Source organism: Diabrotica virgifera, chromosome 3, assembly GCF_917563875.1.
Source record: "Diabrotica virgifera virgifera chromosome 3, PGI_DIABVI_V3a".
Lineage (NCBI taxonomy): Eukaryota > Metazoa > Arthropoda > Insecta > Coleoptera > Chrysomelidae > Diabrotica > Diabrotica virgifera.
The window spans coordinates 84511176-84536249 of NC_065445.1; the positions used below are offsets into that span (position 1 = coordinate 84511176).

General features: G+C 31.1%; 1 protein-coding gene across 3 annotated transcripts in view; it reads right to left on the reverse strand.

Annotated features, from left to right (window-relative positions):
- Positions 1-25074, reverse strand: part of LOC114327290 (cAMP-specific 3',5'-cyclic phosphodiesterase) — a 1080669-nt gene that overhangs the window by 691008 nt on the left and 364587 nt on the right. For 2 of the 3 annotated variants that reach the window (XM_050646630.1, XM_050646629.1), the window contains exon 2: positions 23055-23975. The exons of the other annotated variant lie outside the window; for it this stretch is intronic. In XM_050646630.1, coding sequence (XP_050502587.1) covers positions 23055-23830 — 776 coding nt within the window. In that variant the 5' untranslated portion in view covers positions 23831-23975. The remainder of the gene's footprint in view (positions 1-23054; positions 23976-25074) is intronic. 3 annotated transcript variants of the gene reach the window in all.

The window sequence follows — 25074 nt, forward strand, 5'->3', positions numbered from 1 at the left end:
GACCTCAGCCTAAATCTTAGAAAGCGAGTACTAAAATGTTATGTATTTTCTGGTCTTTTGTATGGTGCGGAGACATGGACTCTCAATAAACAATGCCTCAATAGATTGGAAGCATTTGAGGTGTGGAAGTATCGAAGAATGCTGAGAATCGCCTGGTCAGACAAAATAACCAATGAGGAAGTACTAAGGAGAACAGCAGGGAGATATTGGATTCCATCAAAATAAGAAAACTTCAATACTTGGGTCATATAACACGTGGTGACAGATATGAACTCCTAAAATTAATTATGCAGGGAAAGATTCAAGGAAGGCGCAGCATAGGTAGGAGAAAAATGTCCTGGCTGAGAAATCTCAGAGAATGGTTGCAGCTCAACTGAACTCTTTCGGGCTGTAGTGTCAAAAGTGAGAATAGCAATGATGATCAACAACCTTCGTCGTGGAGATGGCACGTAAAGAAGAGAAGGAAACAAATTTTTTTTAACCCTTAACTACTGACGTAGATATTTCAGGACGTAATCTCTGACGCGGTATGTCATAACGTTGCCTATTCTCTTTTGTTTTCAATATGAATTTGACTTATATCATTGTATTTGTTTTTTACATCAACTACCGAGTGATTCTTCACACTGCTATATAATAAAAGATACTGCTCCAAATAAAATAAACTTTATTTTTTTAAGAAAATTATAGCAAAATGTTTAAAAAAATGGTAGAGGTTCTTACAAAATCCTTTATAAACTGAATTACAAAAACACTTCAGTATTAATAAGTAAAAATGGTAGAATAATGTTAGAAGCAGTTGAAAGTAGAACAACTGGATGAACTTGCTGCCATACTATACTACAATCACAATAAAGATGCACAAGAAATAAACAAACCAATACACGTTGAATGTTATAAGAAGCACTCCCAAATCATGATTTGCAATGTCCCTATATACATGGTCAATTCCAAATCATGATTTACAAAGTTTATACATTGTAAACCATAACTCGGAGGTGCTCCTCGTAACATTCAACGTGTCTTGGTTTATTTCTAATGCATCTTTATTGTAATTTTAGTATAATAGCGAAATAATACGCTGGACTGTCTTTAACCATAGAATCGTAAACAGTGACATGTAGCTCAAAGACCAAACCATACCAAAACTGAAGCAGTTGATAGCAGATACAATTACACACGACCTGAAGGTACACAAATGGTGTTCTAGGAATTTTCTACAGGGTGATTCATTAAGAATGTCCAATCTGTGAGTTGTAGATTCTAGACCTTAAAATATTAAGATTTAACCCAAACCACTTAGATAAAATGTGGCTCGGTACTCAGTTACAGGGTGTTTTATTTAAAAATGTAATAACTATTTTTACTCAGTACTTCCCGACAGCCAAAATCCCGACGGTCAAAATCCCGACACGCCATAATCCCGACCGGCCAAAATCCCGACATGCCAGAATCTCGACAGGTTTTATAAGTTACTTTTTAACATATAATTATATTTATTTCTGGTTTTTTGTTTATGGCCATCTGTTTTTCATTTTCTTGTTACTAAACCAAAGTATTTACCATTTAATATGAATTAATTTTCTAAATAAATTTTCTAATATGGGTATATGAATTAAATTATTATTTTTTAATATATACAGGGTGAGGCAGATAAAGGGCCTATTAGAAATATCTCGAGAACTCAAGGTAAGAAAATTATGAAAATCGGAATACAGGGGTTTTGAGGTGTGAACTATTTAATGAAAATATTTTGGTCTCTTTGCCACTTCCGGTTATACCGGAAGTTGGTTGTAACTTCGTTTTTTTAAATGGGACACCCTGTATATTTTTACATTATTGGATTTTCCTTGATTTCTTCTTTCTTAAAATATAAGTTTTTGTAATATTATAAAGGCTAGGTTAAAAGATAACTACGTTTTTTTTATTAATTTCGTAGCAAAATTCACACCCCGTAGAATTGTAGTAGTTTGACATAATAAACTCTGTTTATGTTCAAATAATTTTTAATATAGTCTACTATGTTAAGAATTATTGGTATAGTTAAATTTTTCCTTTTTTGTATACAGGGTTGGTCGAAACTCAGAATGAGTATTTTCTGAGTTTTCTTAAATGGAACACCCTGTATTTTAGTATTGTAATGAAATGTTATTTTAGGATACTTTTTAATTTCTTAAGCAATCCCTATACCTAACTGCTTCAATTTGTGAGTTATTGGTGATTCCAGCCAAACATTAATTGCAACCCAAAATACCTGAAATTTTATTAGGTTGGCCGTAAAAATAGTAAATCACAAATAATTTTTCGTAAATAAATACATACTAATCGAGACTGATACTTAAAATTGTCAATAATGGTTGAGCTATCAAAATATCTACGTAGTTAAGATTGTTGGTGCGATTAACAATTAAGCACAAATTAAAGCAGTTGGGTATAGGGAATGCTTAAGAAATTAAAAAGTACCATAAAATACCATTTCATTACAATACTAAAATATAGTGTGTTCCATTTAAGAAAACTCATAAAATACACATTCCGAGTTTCGAACCACCCTGTATACTAAAATTCAAAATTTAGCTATACTAATAATTGGTAACAATAGTAGACCATATTAAAAATCATTTGAACATATAAAGGGATTTTGATGTAAAACTGCTACAATTCTACAGGGTGTGAATTTTGCAACGAAATTAATAAAAAAAACGTAATTATCTTTTAATCTACCCTATATAATATTACAAAACCTTATATTTTAAGTACTAAGAAATCGGGGAGAATCTAAAAACGTAAAAATATATAGGGTGTCCCATTTAAAAAAACGAAGTTACAATCAACTTCCGGTATAACCGGAAGTAGCAAAGAGACCAAAATATTTTCATTAAATAGTTCACACCTCAAAACCCCTATATTCCAATTTTTATAATTTTCTTTACTTTAGTTCTCGAGATATTTCTAATAGGCCCTTTATCTGCCTCACCCTATATAGTCCAATATAATATGTATATAATCCAATCCTGAATTCAAGTATACTTTCATATAATTGATATTATCATGTCACTTACAACCTTCCATTTCAGTAAGTATAGCTCTTATATTATAAAATGAAGTGTTTAATATTTTTTTCCTTAAAAATACATAATAATTAGTTACCGTACTTATTAGTAGGTAATTAATTTTTCAATTTCAATACTCTATAATATTATTTCGTATTGTATTTGAAAAGGAAACAATCAATATTCAAAATGTAGTGGTCGGGATTTTTACTTATGCGAGGATTGTTGCATGTCGGTATTTTGGCCTGTCGGGATTCTGGCGTGTCGGTGTTTTGGCCGTCGGGATTTTGGTTGTCGGGATTTTGGGCGCTACCGCTTTAAAACTATTTGACCTACCCTTGTCACACTTATCAGGAAGTGTATATTACTGTATTCTCTACGAAATTACGATATACAAACGTTTCTAGCTACTAGCAGAGGCGTACGATGGGGAATAGTGAATGGTTGAGCATTCTCAAATTCTATGCCACTGCCGGAATTGCAATTTTCGCGCAATATTTAGCTTTTTCAATACTTTACATGTAAATAATATGCTCTTTATTCGTACCGATAAAGTCATTTGTTTTCGAGATATTTGAAGTTGAAAATGAAACGGCACAGCTATTTTGATTAATGTAATTGTGCCCCTTCATTTTTAACTTCAAATATCTCGAAAACTAACTAATTTATCGTTACGAATGAGGAGTATATTATTTACATGCAAAGTATTGGAGAATATACATAAAAATTATGCTAAAATAGCAATTCCGCCAGTGGCGTAGAATTTGTGTGGAAGGATCAACAATTCACTTTCCCCTGTCGTACGCCTCTGGTAGTAGCCAGAAACGTTTATTTAACATAATTTAGCGGGGGGTACAGTTCCTACACTTTTTGGTAAACATGATATGTCAAACACTTTTAAAGTACTGGGTACAAATAATAATTTTTTACTGATTTGAGTTAAATACATATATGTTAACTATTTGTATCCAATACTTTAAAAGTATTTGACATATCCTTATCATACTTGGCAGAAAGTGTAGGTACTGTACATCCTACTAAATTATTTTAAATTTTGCCATTAAGTCATCGGTATGTAAACAAGTAAATTTTGGATCCCACGTGTTGGGATATACATTACCTTAGGGCATTATCCTAGTTGCCATGTAACCATCACAAGGCAATTTTTCAAAGTATGCACTTATAACGCATCAATGTGATATTTAAAGGGTGTTTACCCTAATATTTTTCTTTTATGGCTCAGCTAGCATCAAGTTTATCTTAACACTGATGATGATTTTATAAAAAATCGAAAACGTTTTGTTGTGATGTAGCCCTTTAAAGGGATTTTTAATAAAAAAATTTTTATACCTTTTACAAAGTATTTTTTCCAATTTTGTGATTGATGGTATACAGCCAACTACAGGAAAAACATTTCTTTTTCTTTGTGGATTTTAAATAAACGTTTTTGACTACTGCCAGAGGCGTTCGATAGGGCAAGGTGAATGGTTGACCCTTCCTACATTCTATGCCACAGGCGAAATTACTATTTTAGTGCAATTTATCGATTCTCCAATACTTTCTATATAAATAATATACTCTTGATTCTTGATGATAAAATTATGAATTTTCGAGATATTTGAAGTTAAAAATAAAGGGGCACATTACATTTATCAAAATACCTTTGCCATTTCATTTTCAGCTTTAAATATCTCGAAAACTAATGAATTTATCGTTATATAGTATATAGTATATTATTTAAATAGAAAGTATAGAAGAAGCTAAATAATGCGCTTATATAGCAATTTCACCAGTGACGTAGAATTTGGGAAAGGTCAACCATTTACTGTCCCCTGTCGTGCGCCTCTGCTTGTAGCCAGAAAGGTTTGTTTATCATAATTTAGTAGGGTATACACTACCTACACTTTTTGCCAAGTATGACCAGGGCATGTCAAATAGTTTTAAAGTACTGGGTAGAAATAGTTATTACATTTTTAAATAAAACACCCTGCAACTCAGTAACGAGCCACACTTTATCTAAGTGATTTGGGTTAAAGAATCTACAACTCAGAGATTGGACATTCTTATTGAATGACCCTGTATAAAACACGTTTTACAGCAAAATATATTTTCGGCGCGGTAAATCTCAAACTAAAAGTGTGGGTTATTCCCAACAAAACTAGGAAATTTAATACTGTTTATGTCGGCATTACATTTACCAGAGATCAAACTACCTCAGAGAAATGTAGTTAATAGATTTTCAATTGACATAATGGTTTCTAAGTTGAATGACAATTATTTATCGATTACATATTAGAGTCTATTCTAGTAGTGGTAGGTATCAACTAAGTTACGTTATATTATTCTCTCAGGATTGTTGCCATTTGTGGGAATGAAAACAGTTGGTAAAGGATATTTGGTATTACATAGTAAATTGTTACAATTGCCTCTGGATATTTGAGATTAAACATGATACACATCAGGAGAGGAGATATTTATATTAAATAAGAACAGAGGGGCGTAACTTTCCTTTTATGTACACACATTTTATACCATGGATTGGTACATAATTTCCTTTGTCGAATGTTTTTCATATACAGAGTGAGTTTTATGTATGGAACGTCTCAATTATCTCGGAAACGGTTTGCATGATTTTTATAGGTTTTAGTTTGGTTTCATTTTAACTATTTATAATGGGAAATAAGCCACAATATTATTAAAAAATGATTTTTATTAATGTTTCGACGCCCAAATCGGGTGCCGTTGTCAAAATACATAAATAGTTAAAATTGTAAAAATGCCACAAGAAAATAGCTTTAGAACAACATTTGGTTTCATATTATGGTGGTATTTGCATTGTTGTCAGATCTTCCGCTTTTCTGTAAATCTAACGAACTCTCTTATTTCAAATGAGACACACTGTATATTTTTTTGTATTTTGAAGTCCTTTAAAAATACTGATTATTTCTAATGTAATATTCCCTATATATGAATGCCGTAGTTTCGGTGTTATTGCTACTTTTATTTAAAAAAAAAAACTTGAACACATTTTAAATATCAATTTTTTCGGCACCAGTTGACATTATTTTAGGTTCTTTGAATCACTGGAAACAAAAAGGCTTGTTGTAATTGTTTTCTAAAGCAGGGCCGTAACTACGATGTTGGGGGCCCCGGGGCAAATGTGATCTGGGGCCCCCCTTTCGGGAGGTTTGGGGAATTTACCCCCAGTGCAACGGGGGTCCGGAAAAATGTTTGATATTAAACCTCTTGAAAGCGCATTTTCCCTCCTGTGTGAACACCACATTCTCTTCTTTCTTTTTCTCAGCATGTCCTCTAATAACTATAAAATTAGCAGCGCTAATGATTACATCTTCATCTGTATCTGACATTGCGGACAGATTATCAACGATGCGTTCGTTCGCTACAATGTAAATGGTCTTACTTTGTAGCGAACGAATAACCAAGCGAACACCTACGAATTCGTTCCTTTGTACGTGTTCGCTTTGATTTAAATGCACCTTAAGCTGCCTTAAGCTACTGCAGCGTGAGCCAAACACACTCTGTGAAGCTGGTCAGTGTACTGGTAAGACTGATCCTAATGTGCTCATTCTATCTTATTTATATCTTTCTCTTCAATATGTGTAAAATGTAAAATGTAAAATGTAAAACCATTTGGAACAACTGTAACACAGGCACTCACAGTTTTAACTGGAGTAATGTCAATGCATTTAGAAACACAAAAAAGAGCATGTAATTATTGGCTAAAAAAAGAAAAATATAAAAAAATAATACAAATAATAGGATTAGATATAAGAAATAAAAGAGAATTAAAAGAAATAATAAATAGAAAAAGACAAAATGAATGGGAAAATTCAACAAAATCTAGACGTTTATACAATTTTATACCAATATTAGAAAACATTCCAAATTATTTTAATCCAAAACAAGGTTTAGTACACTTTTTAACAGGACATGGACCGTACCCAACATATTTGGAAAGATTTAACTTAAAAGATGATGCATATTGAGAATGTGGAGAACTAGGTACACCAGAACATATAGTGTTACATTGTGAAAATACTATAGAAAATGAAGAACATAGAGAAATGAGAGGAAGATTAGAAAGAATTGAAATAAGAGATATATTACAAAATGAAGAATATTTTGGAATATTAAACAATCTAACAGAAATAATATCTAAAAAACAACAAGAAATTTATAATAATAGAAGAAAGCAACAAATAAACCAACCCTGATGAAGTTGAGTAAGATAAAGTTAAAATAAATAAAATAAAATATAAATTCAAAAATAGATATTCACAATTATAATAATAATAATTCAATATAAAAAAAATAAATAAAAATAATAATTCAATAAATAATTCATTAAATTAAAAAAAAACTACCAACTCTCTTCTGAAAATAGAGGGACTGTCTTTATAACTTAGAAGGGAGTTGATAGTACCAAAAATATTTTAACAGATATATATTGTTTCTTTAAATTTGTTAAATGTAATTAATAGATTATGGCAAATTATTAATTGTAAAAATAGATTTAGTAGTTTAGTAAAAAATGTAAAAATATAAAAAAAAAATATCTGTAATCCCATCAGGAAAAAAACGACCTGGATTAGTCACTAGAGGCCAGGTCATATGTATGAACAATAAATAAATAAAAATAAAAATAAAAATCTTCAATATGTGGTTCCATTCACGTACCAAGATGTGGTCTGGGGTAAATTTATTAAGAGAAAGTAGCTGGGATCTGGGGCCCCTACTCCGGTTGAATGTTAATTTTTATTTCGCCAAAATAACTAATTTCAAGGGGGTCCCCTCTTCCAACGGCATTTTAGGTTTTATACGTCGAAATAACTAATTTCCCAAGTATATAATAATTTAAATTTTTGTTGAAATCTCGGGGACCCCGGCTTAGCTCAGGCCTCAAGGGCCCTGTTCTATATATTTCAATTGCATTTTAGTCGAAAATACTAATTTCCCCAATGAAAAATTAAAACTATATTGCGGTCTTTTTAAAATTGTGTCATTTGAAAATATTTCGTTGGAATCGGCTTTTAAAATACATATTTTTATTTTCCTCGTTAAAATCTATACACGGCCAACCAAACGGGGGCCCCCTTCATCTGGAGGCCCGCATTGCCCCGGTTGCCCCAATGGTAGTTACGGCCCTGCGCTAAAGTTGATCGCTTTTGAGTTATAAACAATTCAAAACTGAAACAAAAGGAAAATAGCAATTTTCTGTTCTCCAAAACAAAAGTAACATGTAAACTTATGGAAATAACGAAATGTCTAAATTCAAGCTCAAACCTTCTTTTATCAATTCCCCATAAGAATTTTTGGAATGTGTTATTCTAAAACACTGTTTTTTAATTGTTAATGAAGCGGTTATAAGAGGACGGGCGATCGGGCATTAACAATTAAAACCAATGTTTTACAATAAAACATGCCAAAAATTGTTACTTGGAGCTAATAGGCTATTGATTATGTACTATAGAAAGGAACTACAACGTTAACGGAGTTTTATTATTTCATATGGTCAATGAATATCTATATATGAAAAAACCGCGGAGTGCTACCATTTAAAGGGGTGCGTTTTTGAGAAATGGGTGAATTAGTCCCTGGGCACAGGTTACATTAGGGTGAGTTCTATGCACTTTTGGTACAAACACGTCTACATAAAAATTGTTCCTGGTTAAATTTGCTATCTAAATATAGGTACCTTTTTAAAATAAAAGATACTTTTTTTTACAATAATATATTCAAAAGAAAAAGCACAAAGAAACTCAAAAGAAAGAAATTTTGTTTTTTGTCCCATAACTTTTGTCCACGGGGATATAGGTATAGACATGGCTTCACAGAAAAAAAACTTACATATTTTCTCTTTAAAATGATGTTTGGTAGAGGTCATTAGGATTTACAGTTTTCGAAATATGATTTTTCAAAGTTCGCCACTCACAGAAATTTTGGGCAATTTTCCTTGTTATTTCGCAAATATTGTTCTGTAACTTTTTTCTACGTAACTTTACGTATATGCAATGGTACATGTAAGAGGAATAGAAATCAATTACCTTTAAAATGGTCTATAGTATAATGTTGTACGACTTCTTTTAAAGAGGTTATTTTTTTCAAGACTTTATACTTTTAACGAGTTTTATATTTTTTACGATTATTTTTTAAATTTCCCATTATAACTTTTTTTTCTATGTAGTATATATTATATAATAAAAAAGAAAGCCTATTCTGTTTACTTTAAAATGGTGTATTATAAAAAATTCTAGGGTTATTTTTGAATAAGATATGCTTTTTCAAATTGTAATAAGTACTTGCAACGATTTTTGATTTTAGGATTATTTTTTAAATTCCTCATTCCTCAACTTTTTTATGTGATTGTGTGTTATGATTGAATCTTATTTTTTATAGGTAATACTTTGGATCCACTTGACTCGGCGGGGCAAACTTCAAAATATGGATTAATTCCAATATTTACTGTCAAAGCTCCTGCACCACAAGCTTTGCTTGAAAAAATAGCATGTAAATGTACCAAAGGATGTACAAAAAACTGCGGTTGTAGGAAGATAGGAATAAGTTGTTCAATATTCTGCAAAGGGTGCATGTGCATGGGTACTAATTGTGGGAATTCTAAGATAGCTGAGGTTTCAGAGGAAGATATTGAAGCTAATGCTAACGAAGAGATGGACATTGATTTTGAAAATTTTTTAAATGTCAACGTTTAAATAATTTTAACTAAAGTGATGTTTTTTAAAACTAATGTTTATGAAATTTTTGGAAAAGAAATAATTTTAAATAATACAGTTAAGAAAATATCAAAGAATCACTCGGTTTCCATTATGTATTTAAATATAGATGATACACCATTTTAAAGAACAGAAAGTAAGCCCTCTTTGTTGCGCAATATATAGATAGTATATTCATGTACAAGAAAAAAAATTTATAATGAGAAATTTCAAAAACAATCGTAAAAAAATGTAAAAAATAATATTTTTTTTATATTAGGTATTAAATAATATATAATATATTATATAATAATTTTATTTTATTTTTATATTATATTATAAAAAATCGTTAAAAGTATAAAACCTTGAAAAACCATAATCTCTTTAAAAAAAGTCGTACAACGTTATACAGTAGACCATTTTAAAGGTAATTGATTTCTATTCCTATTATGTGTACCATTGCATATACCTATAATTACGTAGAAAAAAGTTACAGAACAATATTTGCGAAATAACAAGGAAAATTGCCCAAAATTGCTGTGAGTGGCGAACATTAAAAAATCATATTTCGAAAACTGTAAATCCTAATGACCTCTACAAAACATCATTTTAAAGAAAAAATATGTAAGTTTTTTTTCTGTGAGGCAATGTCTATACCTATATCCCCGTGGACAAAAGTTATGGGAAAAAAAAAACAAAATATCTTTCTTTTGGGTTTCTTTGTGCTTTTTCTTTTGAATATATTTTTGTAAAAAAAAGTATCTTTGACTTTAAAAAGTTATATTTAGATAGGAAATTTAACGAGGAACAATTTTTATGTAGACTTATTTGTACCAAAAGTGGATAGAACTCACCCTAATGTAACCTGTGCACAGTTACTTATTCACCTATTTCTCAAAAACGCACCCCTTTAAATGGTAGCACTCCGCGGTTTTTTCATATATAGATGTCCATTGACCATATCAAATAATAAAACCCCGTTAACGTTGTAGTTCCTTTTAGCTATCTTATTTTGAATACAATCAATAGCCTATAATAGAACAATGCTTGAACTTGAATATAGGCACTTCGTATTTTCAAAAATTATATATTTTGGTTCTGATTTTGAGCCTTGAAAATCGTCATTTTTCATAAGAAGTAAAAAATCTTCCTCTGTAGATGGTAATTTTATAATAATATTATTCTAATTCTAATATTATAACCTACTCTGTAGATAGTTTTATTAAAAAAATTTCTAAAAAAGATTAAAGTTTGAATCAAAGTACATCACACGGAAAATAGAAGGAAAACGGAATCCAGGCCGTAGAAGAATGTCGTGGATGCGGAATTTGAGAGAGTGGTTTGGCTGCACCACTAATGAACTTTTTAGGTCAGCTGTAAACAAAGTCAGGGTAGCCTTGATGATTTCCAATCTCCGATAGGAGTGGCACAAGAAGAAGAAGAAGACATCACACAAACGTTTTCGGACTTATCAGTCCACCATCAGAATAAACTCCATATCCAAAGCAGTTGAAAATAGCTACAGTTAGGTCGCATGACCTTTTAATTATAACATTTGAGTCATTTAGGCTAATTAAAGGCGACACTAAGTCGATGTTTAATGACTTTTATATGTTTAATAAAATTTTTATATTAGAACGGTGTCTTCATTTGTGCTTCAAACTTCATGGTTAATGTGCTTAATGGTTAATGTGAAGACAGCAGGAATCTGACTAATTTCAGTTTAGACTGATCTGCGTTTCACTAACGTCAAATAACATTATATTTGATTTATCAAATAAGTATTTACTCTTTTGACAAGTTAATAACGCTTTAAACATCTACAACAAAGAAAATTCGTCAATTTAGCTTCAAATTATCAAAATTGTATGACACAATAAAAATATAATCGACTAATAAATTTTATTCGACGAATAAATCTTCATTGATTTATTTGTTGTTGGTGAAACCGGCCCTTATATTGTAGATTATTTTTATAAGCTGACCCAGGAAATCAATTGTTTTATTTCAAATAAACAGATTTTGAAAAAACACCAGACGATACGTGTTCTAATATCAATTTTCTTGTATTCTGACACGTGAGGATGATTTATTATTCAAATAACAAAATTTCCAAAGAAAAGAAACGAATGTATCATCGTATGTCGCTTTGAAAAATATACTTGATAAACATACTAGTCCTGTCGCCAGGGGGGGTACAACGGCCTCCTGTATTCAGATGGACTTACCCAAGTTTTTTTTATGTATTTTGACCTGTAGAACACGAATTTTTTGGGTAACAGTTGATCCGGATGTCGATAAGATTGTTATAAACCAAGAAGTTGAGGAATCACATAACAGCGATTTCTCGCAAAACAAAACATTTTTTTGTATTTTTTGGGCCATTTTAACCAAAAAATGTTCCTACAAATTTTTTCGTAGGATGCATAGTTTTCAAGATAAACGAGGTTGAACTTTCAAAAAATCGAAAAATTGGAATTTTTGAACCCGAAAAACTTTTGATTAAAAAATAAAATAGCAATTCTGCTTACCGCATTTGAAAGTTTAAGTCAAATTATATCGGTTTTAATTATTTGTATTGCCAAAAATGTATTATTTTATTGTTAAAACAAAGCTATAAACACCTAGTGCTTGAGTGATGTTTCAATGATTTCTCATTTAAAATCGAACGAGTACGTAGAGGAGGTAAAAGTGCAAGCGGGGCTATTTCTAAGTAGCATGCAATAAAACGCATGTATTAGGCACGGGAAACAGTATGTGTTTATAGCTTTTTTTAACAATCAAAAAATAAATTTGTAGCAATACAAATACTCAAAACAGATATAATTTGACTTAAACTTTTAAAGGCGGTAAGCAGAATTGCTATTTTATTTTTTATTCAAACGTTATTCGGGTTCAAAAATTGCAATTTTTCCATTTTTTGAAAGTTCAACCGCGTTTATCTCGAAAACTATGCATCCTAAGAAAAAACTTGTAGGAACATTTTTTGGTTAGAATGACCCAAAAAATACAAAAAAATGTTTTGTTTTGCGAGAAATCGCTGTTATGTAATTCCTCAACTTCTTTGTTTATAACAATCTTATCGACATCCGGATCAACTGTTACCCAAAAAATTCGTGTTCTACGGGTCAAAATACATAAAAAAAACTTGGGTAAGTCCATCTGAATTAAGAAGGCCGTTGTACCCCCCCTGGCGACAGGACTATACCGAGATCGAAAATAACCACCAAACGTTTTCTTGTAGCTATTATGTAGCGGAAAATATTTATTTTAGTTGGTCCTCGGTAACTCGGAAAATATCGACCGCACGAAAAATTTTGTAAAAAAAGAAATATTAGGAAATCGCAGTTACAATAATTTTAGTCCATACCATTTTTGTCGAAAAGTTGAAAATGGCGGAGCAAAAACGGTTGTCCTTTAAAATCAAGATGGCGGCTAATGCAACGGCGGAATTCAACGGCATTAAATTTACACTACTATTTACCTCCCTAAAAGTTAGAATAATAAAATGTAGAATAGCTCACCATGCAAGATCAAAGGCCATCTCGACTGAACTAAAAAATTTTATACCACTTTCAGATGCCCCTAACTTCAGTCACCTCTAATTCCACCGCAGATACAGCAAATGATGCCAATTTTGCTGATTATATCGAACACTATTCAACTGCTACAAATTAAATATAAAATTCCTACGAAAACATGATGCTACCTCCTGTACTAAAAGGGAAGGAACCCTATTAATTGGAATTAATAATACAATAACAATAAAATGTATTAAACGATTATCCGTTAAATACAATATACACTTCAGATAAAACTATCCACCTGAAATAACTTTTAAACCACTGATTTTTAGAAAAAACGCAAAAAAACATTAAATAATACCTAAAGGGGGAGACATTATGCCAAATTTAAGCTTGCCGGGAAAGGCACCCTCTGACCCCCCGAATCATCCCTTATTGTTTTTTTAATTACTACCTCCTTTTTTATTTTATATTTGGATTCTCCTCTTCGTACTGATTTCAAAAATGTATAACAATTGATGCTTAAAGTGATTAGTTTATGAGCAAAATAAATACAAAAGCAACAACACTGGATTGAAAAAGATTATTTTTTTAACAATTTTATTACATACATACAAACATTTGAATGACCATTTCACTACCAATAATTTTAACAATAATTGTTCAAAATTACTTTTGAAAGCTTGACTAATTATTGTTAAAATTTTTGAATAATTATTGTTAAAATTTTGGGTAGTGAAACTCTAAATGTTAGAAAATTGTTAAAAAAATAATTTTTTTTTCAATCCAGTTTTGTTGCTTTTGTATTTATTTTTCTCATAAACTAATCACTTTAAGCATTAATTGTTATATATTTTTGAAATCAGTACAAAGAGGAGAATCCAAATATTAAATAAAAAGGGGGCAGTAATTTAAAAAATTATTGAATGTTACGGGGGGTGAGGGGGTGCCTTTCCCGGCAAGCTTAAATATGGCATAATATCTCCCCCTTCAATTATTATTTGACGTGTTTTTGCGATTTTTCTAAAAATCAGTGGTTTAAAAGTTATTTAAGGTGGATAGTTTTATCTGAAGAGCACTATATTTTTTGTATTTAAAACAAATGTACGTATAAATAATATGATTGTTGTAGCACTTGCCGCTAGGGCATCTATACCATTTCGTTCGTTGCAATCCGGGACTGCACGCTGGGGTTTTGTTTTGGTTGGATCAGGGAGAGCAGCATATGTGCCTCCTGATGAGAGACTAATAAGTTTCGAAACCGATAGAGGTGCTTATGCACTCTCTGATTGGACTAGAATATGGTTCGGCTGTATTTTCGTTTTGCAACGAAATTGAAAATGGTTATTCATTTTTGAAAATGGTTATTCATTTTCAATATGATTGTTGTGTATATTCTAGAATGTATGTTTAAAATGTTTTTAGTACTTACGTCCTATTGGTGAATGGAAATTCAAGAACACTTACCTGAAACAAAAAAAAAATTTAAAAAGTGAATAATTTAACCAATATAACAAAATATCTTTTTTCTACTACCGTGCTAAAAGAGCCACTTTCACGCACGCATTTCGTTTCCGAAAGTTGAACTTTACCGCACGGCGTGCGTGAAAGTAAATTTTCCCGCACGGCGTGCGGGAAAGTAAAATGCCTTGTAATATGGCATTATAATATATTATAATACATGCAATAAACTAATATTTAGATACTATTTACTAATTTATTTCAAATTTATCTTATTGTGTTCATGTTTTAAAGAATTAGGGCGATAATTCGATGAAATAAAATTATTTTGACAATTTATTTATAAGTCAGATCAGTAGACAATTACAATGGTTTTGAATCGTCGTCATGGAAACCAATATCGTCGTCGTGGTAACCCATTATATTGAAAGTTTGGTTTTGACAACCTTGTTAAAGAAATAATTTGTGTACTTATTTCACTTATTGTAAAATATTGTTCCTAACTCATGCGGAAAGTGTCTTCCCCCCCACTCGACTGCTTGCCCGAACTCCGCCATCGCGTCGTTCGGGTCAACGGCAGTCTCGTGCGTGAAAGTACCACTAGTTAGATGCCTAACTAGTGCGGAAATTGATACTTTCACTTCACGAGACTGCCGTTGACCCGGCAAGCAGTCGAGTGCGGGGAAGACACTTTCCGCATGAGTTAGAAACAATATTTTTTCTAGGGCGATACGTTTGGAAAAAAACCACAAAAAATAGAGTTATATCAATTTTTATTTAGAAGTGAAAATACACAAATTAATTGTTTGACAAGGTTGTCAAAACCAAACTTTCAATGTAATGGGTTACCACGACGACGATATTGGTTTCCATGACGACGATTCAAAACCATTGTAATTGTCTATTGATCTGACTTTTAAATGTTATGTCAAAATAATTTAATTTCATTGAATTATCGCGCTAATTGCATTAAAACATGAACATAATAAGATAAATTTGAAATAAATTAGTAAATAATATCTAAATATTAGTTTATTCCATGTATTATAAAATAGTATGGTGCCATATTACAAGTTATTTTACTTTTCCGCACGCCGTGCGGGAAAATTTACTTTCACGCACGCCGTGCTGGAAAGTGCAACGTTCGGAAACAAAATGCGTGCGTGAAAAAGCACGGCCGTAGAAAAATAACTATTTAATGATATTTATTTTTAACTGTCGATTAATGCTATAACTAAGTGTGGCGGGTAGATACTCCTTTATATTCAGGGATGCGACCCTGTCCACAAAAGTCATAATTATCTTACAGTATCTATTGATAAATATAGAAAATATAATACAAAATGAACAATTATATGTATAATACACTAAATAATTTTGCGGACCTAATATCAAAGAAACAATTAGAATTATATAATATCAGACGAAGAAGAAATCAAGTAAATATCCAACCTATATGAATTTGAATAAGAAATTATAAAATAAAAAATTAAAAATTAATATCAAATATAAAACAAAATAAAATAAATCAAAAATTAAAAATTATTAATCAAACAAAAAAAAATATAGCTAAACAATTGAAATTTTAAAACTCTATGGATATTTTCGACTAAGGGTCTGAGGCTCACCGAAATACCATTGGGAATATTACAAGTCGAATAGACTTACACTTACAATTATTTCTAACTATTTTTAGATTAATAGTGCTGGGCATTTCTCATCTGAGAATGAGAACTGGAAGCACTATAAAAACTATATTTTCACAAAAAAAAATAAAATTTAAAATAAAAAAATTAAAAATTATACTATGTTAATTAAAATTGTTTAGAATTGTTTATTAAAATTTTTTATTAAAATTATTTATTAGAATTATTTATAATTTATAATTTTCAGAATTTGTAATAGATTATTGCCATTATTAATTAGTTAAATTAGAAAATTGTTAAAATAAAAATTATGTATATGAACTGCTGTAATCCCATCAGGAAACGACCTGGATTTGTCTTAAGAGGCCAGGTCATTTGTAATTACTATAAATAAATAAATGAAAATAAATAAATAAAAATAAAGTCTCTATTCATATACAAAAAATTGGGAGGATTCAGCTGATACACGACTAGATGTATTACTACCTCCTGACGACTTAGAAAATGAAACAATAGAACAAAGAAATATTAGAACACTGATGAGACAAGAGAGTTAGAAGAAGAGTTAGATACCAGAAGAAATAGAATTTGAAGGATTTACTGAAGAAGAAATATACGAATGTATGAAAAACATGAAAAGAAAAAAGGCTCCTGGGCCAGATAACATTCATGTAGAAATTCTTCAGGCACTTTCAGAGTACTTAATACCAATACTTACTTTTTTGTATAATGAATGTCTAAGACAACAAAAGCTTCCCAACAACTTTAAACAAGCTGAAGTTATAATCATAAGTAAAGGAGAAGATAAAGATCCAACTTTACCTAAATCTTATAGACCAATATGCTTATTAAACACAATGGGGAAATTACATGAAAAATTACTTTGTAAAAGACTAAATCAAATAAGACACCAAAACTGGACTTCATCCAAATCAATATGGCTTTAGGGAAGGAAAATCAACAGAAGATGCTATTAATAAAGTTTTTAATATAATTGGGGGAGCACAAAGAAGTATGTTTTGATGATCTTTATACATGTTTCTGGAGCTTTTGACAATTTATGGTGGCCGGCATTATCGAAAGACTTCGACAGATGCATTGCCCCAGAAACTTGTACGGAAGTTTCAGAAACTATTGTCAAGACCGATATGCTAGCTTAAGTTGTTCAATAGATAAAAAAACGAGACATATAACTAAAGGTTCAGTGTGTGGACCTATTTTTTGGGACATGATGTTTGAAGAACTGCTGAAACGGTTAGCTGTGAATCCTGAAGTTCTGGGGAGCATAGCGTATGCGGATGATTTGCTGCTTATAATAGATGTTAATTTAAAAAGAGAGCTATAAATAAAATTAAATGGAGTACTTTAAAATATAAATGAATGGATGACAAAAGTTAAAATAACTATATCAGAAACAAAAACAACATATAGCTTTATAAAAGGAAAACTTGAAAGAAATACAATTATACAAATAATAGGGAAAGCAATAAAAAGAACAAAAACAACTAAATATCTTGGTATCATAACCGATGAACCAAGACTCTTTACAAACCATATAAATAACGTATGTGAGAAGGTAGCGAAAGTCATGCATTGCATTGCAAGCATAGCACAAATGGAGTATAGAATTCCCTTCCAGCATATTATGCGCATATACCTGAGTACGATACTTACTTAATTGTAGGGTACGGTGCAAGTGTATGGCCACACCGAATAAAAAATAATGAAATATATTGAAAAACTAAATAAAGCACAAAGAGGTTTCCTTGTTAGAATGACAGGAGCCTTCAGTACTACAGCAACACCAGCTTTAACAGTCTTAACTGGTGTAGCCCATGCACTTGGAAGCACAAAAACGTGCATGTGAATATTGGGAAAGAAAAGAAAATTATGAAAAAATAATACAATTAATGGGAATAGAAATAAGAACAAACAGAGAATTAGAAGAAATATTATATAGAAAATGGCAAAACGAATGAGAATTCCCCTAAAGCAAGACGTCTCTATCATTTTATTCCAAATTTAAATAATATACCAAATTATTTTAACCCAAAAAAAGGATTAATACATTTCCTTACAGGCACGGTCTGTACCCTACATATCTTTATAGATTTAATTTAAAAGATGATGAATATTGTGAATGTGGAGAACACATATTATTTAATTGCGAAAGACAAATACACAAGGATTACAAAGAATGAGAAGAGACATTGTTGGCATAAACATAGAAAATATAAGTAATACAAAATGAAAAATCATATAATACACTAATTAATTTAGCGGACATAATATCAGACTCAGAAGAAATCAAGTAAATATCTAACCTCTATGAATTTAAATAAGAAATTATAAAATAAAAAATTTAAATTACATACAAAATTAATAATGGTATAATTAAATAAATATTTATATAATAAAAATTAAAAAATTATTATTAAATATAAAATAAAATAAAACAAAAATCACAAATTATTAATCAAACAAAAAAAATACATCTAAAAACCTGAAATTTTAAAACTCAATGGATATTTTTGGCTAAGAGTCTGAGGCTCACCGAAATACCATTGGGAATATTATACAAGTCGAATAGACCTACACTTACAATGATTTCTAACTAGTTTTAGATTAATAGTGCTGGCCAATAAAAAAAAATAAAAATTATATTTTGTTTATTAAAATTATTTAGAGTTGTTCATTAGAATTATTTATAATTTATAATTTTCAGAATTAGTAATAGATTACGGCCATTGTTATTTAGTTAAATTAAATTAAAAAATTGTTAAGATAAAAATTATGTAAAAGCAACTAATGTAATTCCATCAGGAAGCGACCTGGATTAGTCACAAGAGGCCAGGTCATTTGTATTTTACTATAAATAAACAAATAAATAAACTCTCATGATACCTGGGAGGGAATATAAAAAAAAATGAGAAAAATAATGATATTAAAAAATAACTTATTTAACACAATTGGCGCAAGGGAGCTCAATAGTAATTTAACCACTATCTAGAAGAAAAAATATGCCAAAACTTTCAACTCCTTTTAATAACGAATTAATCAACACCGAAAATTAAAAAAGCGGGTCCATTTTACAAAAAAATTTTCGAAAACAACATGGATGGCAATAGTACGAGGCCTCTAAATTTAAACACATCTTTGGTCAAGAAAAAAATGTTGGTGAATAGATCTACAAGTGATTACCACAATTAATGTAAATATCCCATTTTGTTATCAACCGATGTATACTCTCCTTTAAGAATTCTTGTGGCTGTTGCTCGGCATCTTTTACAGCATTTTGTACTTCTTAGTCCGACTAAATGCGGTTACGTTTTAACGTCTTTTTCGGTGGCCCAAAGATGCGAAAATCACAAGGCGATAAATCGAGACTACAGGGTGAATACTCTAATATCCTTCATCTCTTTGGTTGTAGATTTTCTTTCACTGCTTTGGCAACTTGAGGCCGAGCGTTGTCTGGCGGAAGAATTCCACCATGTGAAAGCTTATCTGGACGTTTTTGTCTTATTGCTTGATGCCCAGTCACCCACTCACCCAGTGGCGAGCATTTTTAGTTCTCTGATAAACGACAGGCAACTCATTGCGCAGAAACTTTGCTGTTACACATTTTGTGTAATGCAGTTAATATATGATACTAGGGACATATCCTATATTCACACCAATATTTTCAGAAATTGCTCTGATTAAAATTTTACCATTTTCTGTAATCAAATCTTCCACATATTATGCTGCATTCCTGTCTGTTCATGCATTACTCAATGCACCTGTCTTCCTATCTTCCACCTTTCCTATTAGAGATTGCAATTGCTGGATCCAGTATACAGCAATCCATCTAGTGTGCGTCCCGCCTTGACTTTACAGTACAGGTTCTTATGACCAACAGTGATGCCAAATTTTATCAGAAACAGGTTTTAAGTAAACATACTTTTTTCTATAGGATAACTATTAATAACTTAGGAATGAATATTATTGACATTTTGTGGATGTCAGGGGTTCTAAAACATTTTTTTTTCGAAAAATACCTTTATGTGAACAAAATAAAAATAATTTTGTATAAAACATTTATATAATGATGTATTTAAGCGCACAAATATGTTAAACCTTAATACATACGTAGGTACCTACAGAAATAATTAAAATACATTTAAACTATATATTTTAGCTTCTTTCTATAATCCCGTCTTCCTCATTTTCACTGCCACTGTCGTAGGGTGGAAACACATTAAAATGACACTAATTTCATCTTGGAAATCAGTCATTAAGGGCCGGTTGTTCGAACGCTAATCAACAATGATCACTATCAAATATTTAATTACTGTCACAACTGTCAATGTCAACTTTGGTTGGGTTGCTGAAAACGTAATTGATTATAATTATGAGATTAGTTAATCAATTAACATAACAATTATTAACATAATTGATTAACTAATTTCATAATTGTAATCAATAATTATGTTTTCAGCAACCCAGCCAAAGTTGACATTGACAGTTGTGACAGTAATTAAATATTTGATAATGATCATTTTTGATTAGCGTTCGAACAACCGGCCCTAAGAATAACAATTAACTGCAATTAGGATACAAATTTTCCAAATAAGCAATGAGTTACTCAATACAATGTTATCAGTAATAATTTTAAGCTTATTTAATATTCTTTGTTATAATTTAATTTAGGTGAAGTGACCATCAACAATTTTATACTTTATTTATTCTCAACTGTAGGACCTGGTAGGACAATAAAAAACTTGATAAAACTTTACTTAAACTTGACTGACAATCTATTTGATATTTTTCTTGACATTACTTTAGAACTGTCTATACTGTCAATACATAAATTAACAACCATAGAATAACATCCACTTTTAATGTTGAATATTTTAGCATATTCTTAACCAAAAAAAGTTATTACGCATATCGATTATAAAATTGCTGATTACTTTTCGAAAATGACTATCACTCACAAAAAAACAATGAAAAATATTGTTTTACTTGACTGTAACGGGTTAGTTTTAGTTTAACATTTTTATGGACCTACATTTTTAGGACCTTGGTAATGTCCGATTGAAAATTCTTTTGAAGAAAATCGGCATCGCCGCGCTAAAAACTCCCGTAAGGATTGTATTGCCGTATGTTCGTCTACTGTAAAGTCAAGGTGGGACAGACAATAGATCCAGCGCTTTTTTTACATGTTGGATCCAGCAAACCGTGCTGGATCCAGCAGCGCGGATCCGTAAACGTGTCAAATTCGAAATAAGTTTCTTAATGTCTTCATTAGCCTCTTTATTCAAAGCCGTGAGTCGACAGCTTGCCATTCTATCGCGCTGGCAGTAGCTCAGTATGCTGGAAATTTTCTATAGCTTAAAAGTTTGCATCGATAAAGCGTTGATATACATTGATTATGCGATAAAATTCTCTGCTGGCGAGTGGTCAACAATCAATGATTTAATCGCCACTTTTAACCGGCTGTAGCTCTTTGCAGAATAGAGTCCACTTTGATAACGGCCGACACAACCATGAAATTTGTTTTAGACAAACTAAATAGCCAGGACTCTAGCCTTAATGCCGATCTATCGGAAGCACTACGCAACAGAATCACGAAAAGGCGTCTCTATGAGATTACAGGTACATTAGCGTATTTACAAAATGAAAAAAGTATGACAAAGGACTAAACAATCCTGGTTACTTCCCCATGCCGGAAAAGAATGCAATGCGACAAGAGATGAAAAATTTGTTGATTCGTATAAATAAACAAGTAACTGTGAAACCAGTGCAAGAGATAATGGAAGAAAATGGACCAACTAAATCGAATGCCGTGAATTTTACTTTGGAATACGAGAACTTGAGATTGAATTGAAACGAGAAAGAGAAAACATTTATAGCCAAAAAAAAAATTTGTTCTTAAAAAGATTACGAAAAGATTTTAGAAAAGGAAATGGCGGTTTATGAGACTGAAGGAGTGAAAGGCGATCGTTTGTCAACGGTCTATGACTATTTGATGACCTTAAAACCGACCAGCACAGAGGCCGGAAGAGCTTTCTCCGCAACCGGCAATATGTGCAGTTCTGTGCGAAGTAGGTAAGGCCTGTGTTTCTAAGGTATCACTTTCAAAAAACTAAATAATTCATGTTTCTTTTGTTTATAAATTTAGCATACAGACACCATTAAAGTCGTGTTTTTATTTTGATTCCACATTTTGCTGGATGCGCACTGGATCCAGCTGGATTCAGGCCAATCTTGCAAAAATCTAGCTGGATTGAAAATGCTTCTGGATTGCAATCTCTAGTTCCTATCTTTCACTCTTAAATTTTCGACACTGCTTGCATTCGCGTACGAATTACAGTGGTTCTTCAGCACACTGAAAAATTGAATGACCGCACGTTATATTTGGACAAATTGTTAACAACCAAGGTCGTTTTTAAGTCATATTGCAGTGACCACTTGCGTGATTGTGATTACAATTGCTTCCAAGGCAAACCAAACTAAAGATGGGTTTTAATTGAACAAGCGTATAAAAATAAAAGAAAGCTAATGAAAATTAAAAAAGGAAATAGTCCAACTTAACACAGATTTAGAATAGAGAAATCGGTACACTACTTAGAACACTATTTGTTAAATGTTACTTACTCAAGTCCCTGCTCCGAAAATACTTCGCTAATATCAGAATCGCTGCGGGGCAACAGTAGTTTAGGCAATACTCCAGCTTTCTTTCTGCGTGTCTTCAAAGTACCAGTAGTAAAGTAGTCCGGCATCTTATGGGGAGAATGTGGTGACAGAATTGTAAGTCTGCGATCGCCTGGACTAAGACTTAAATAACCTGTAGGCGGTGGTAAGCTTAGATGTTGAGGTATTCTCATTTTACCGGACCATAATACTCGTTTTCTTTCTGCTGTAAAAGTGTCTTCACTGCCAGTCGTTTCTAGAGAAGCTTCACCACTAACTGCGTGTCTTTTAAGTTTCATTTCTCGTTCGATGCATTCCAGAGATTTCGTTTCTGTAGTTTCTAGATATACTCTTCTAACATCACGTTCACTGGATGATAGAAAACCCTTGGGAGATGCTCGTAGACTTTCCATACTCTTAGTGGTGCAGGTTCTCATTGAAGCGGATAAATATTGACCTTTATATTTGGTATCTGGCTCATAGTCTTCTTGGGATGAGCTAGAATGTGGACTCTTAGATAACAAAGAGTAACGAGGCGATGCTTTCGTTGATATCGACTCAGATTCAGACTCGTTCGAATCTCCGCTAGCTTGTTGCGTTATGATGTGGCATTGTGGTATTTTTTGTTGTTCTTTCTGTTCTGGTTTCGGATCGGACAGAGAATGGACGTTTTGTGGTGTTAGCGTTACTGTGGATGGAGCTTTGGATAAAGAGGAGGTGTCCTCGTCATCCTCCTCCATTTTGGGTTGGCGATTGAGTTTGTATGTAGTACGGATGGTGATTTATTGTCACAAAACACTTATATATACCATGGTTCTTGTGTTAGTCTATCATAAGACTAAGTGCATTAAATATAGTTCACTTTGTTTTATTTTTAGGCCGTATCTGAATCAGAAGAAGTGTGTGATGAAGTTGTTTTATTGACTCAAAACTAGTCTTTTGCATAACAAAACTGTTACCATTTACCACTACAGTAAAATTGTATATATATATACCAATCGAATATCTAATTTAGTGATATTAATGTTATAGTAATGTACGTTTTACCATTATTTATTTACAATAATTTGTTAATAAATATTTTAAACAACCACGATTAGTCTAATATGTACATCACTAAAATGGGCAAATTATAATATTATGTAATATAATAATTTATTTTAAAATAATGATTTATGTATATTTTATAAATAAAATTTTATAATATTTACATATTTGTAAAATAGAATAATTATAATAAATATGCTTTATTAATAAAAATAAATATTAATGTTTGTTTCAACTTTTAAACATTTATTTGTTTTTTTAGATAATGTGTGAGTTCATACTGATGTAGTAAAGAAAAGAGAGACGTTCTCACAAACAATTTATTTTACAACTGACGACCGGTTTCGCTGTCTACACTTTGCACAGCATCTTCAGGTCCCGGTTAAAGTAAAATTAAATGCTACAAACAACAAAAAACCAGAGTTAGTTAAGTGGTCTGGTTTAAATCAAAAGTTAATGATCAAGCCAATATCAAAGTATATATATATATATATATATATATATATATATATATATATATATATATATTTAAAAAACAAAAAAAAAAAAAAAAAAAAAAAAAAAAAAAAAATGTAAATCTTTGAAACACACTCAGTGATCAAAAGATCTAAGTTATTGGTTTACCGACCAAACGTAACTAAATCAAACAAATGAAATAGAGAATGTGGAAAAATCCCCTTACGAACAATTATATATATATATATATATATATATATATATATATATATTATAGTTTTGTTTTGGGGTTGCAGTCATTTATTTTTTAGGGGCAGGATAAGTAAAACTCTGTGTTATTACCTAGCTTTCGCAAAATATATTTGCTTCTTCAGGGTAAGCTGAAATGAGTATATTATAAATACAATGAAATTAAGTTAAAATACATTGTATAAAAAATAACAAAAAAGACTTACAACTTGAGGTTATTCCTAAACATTTT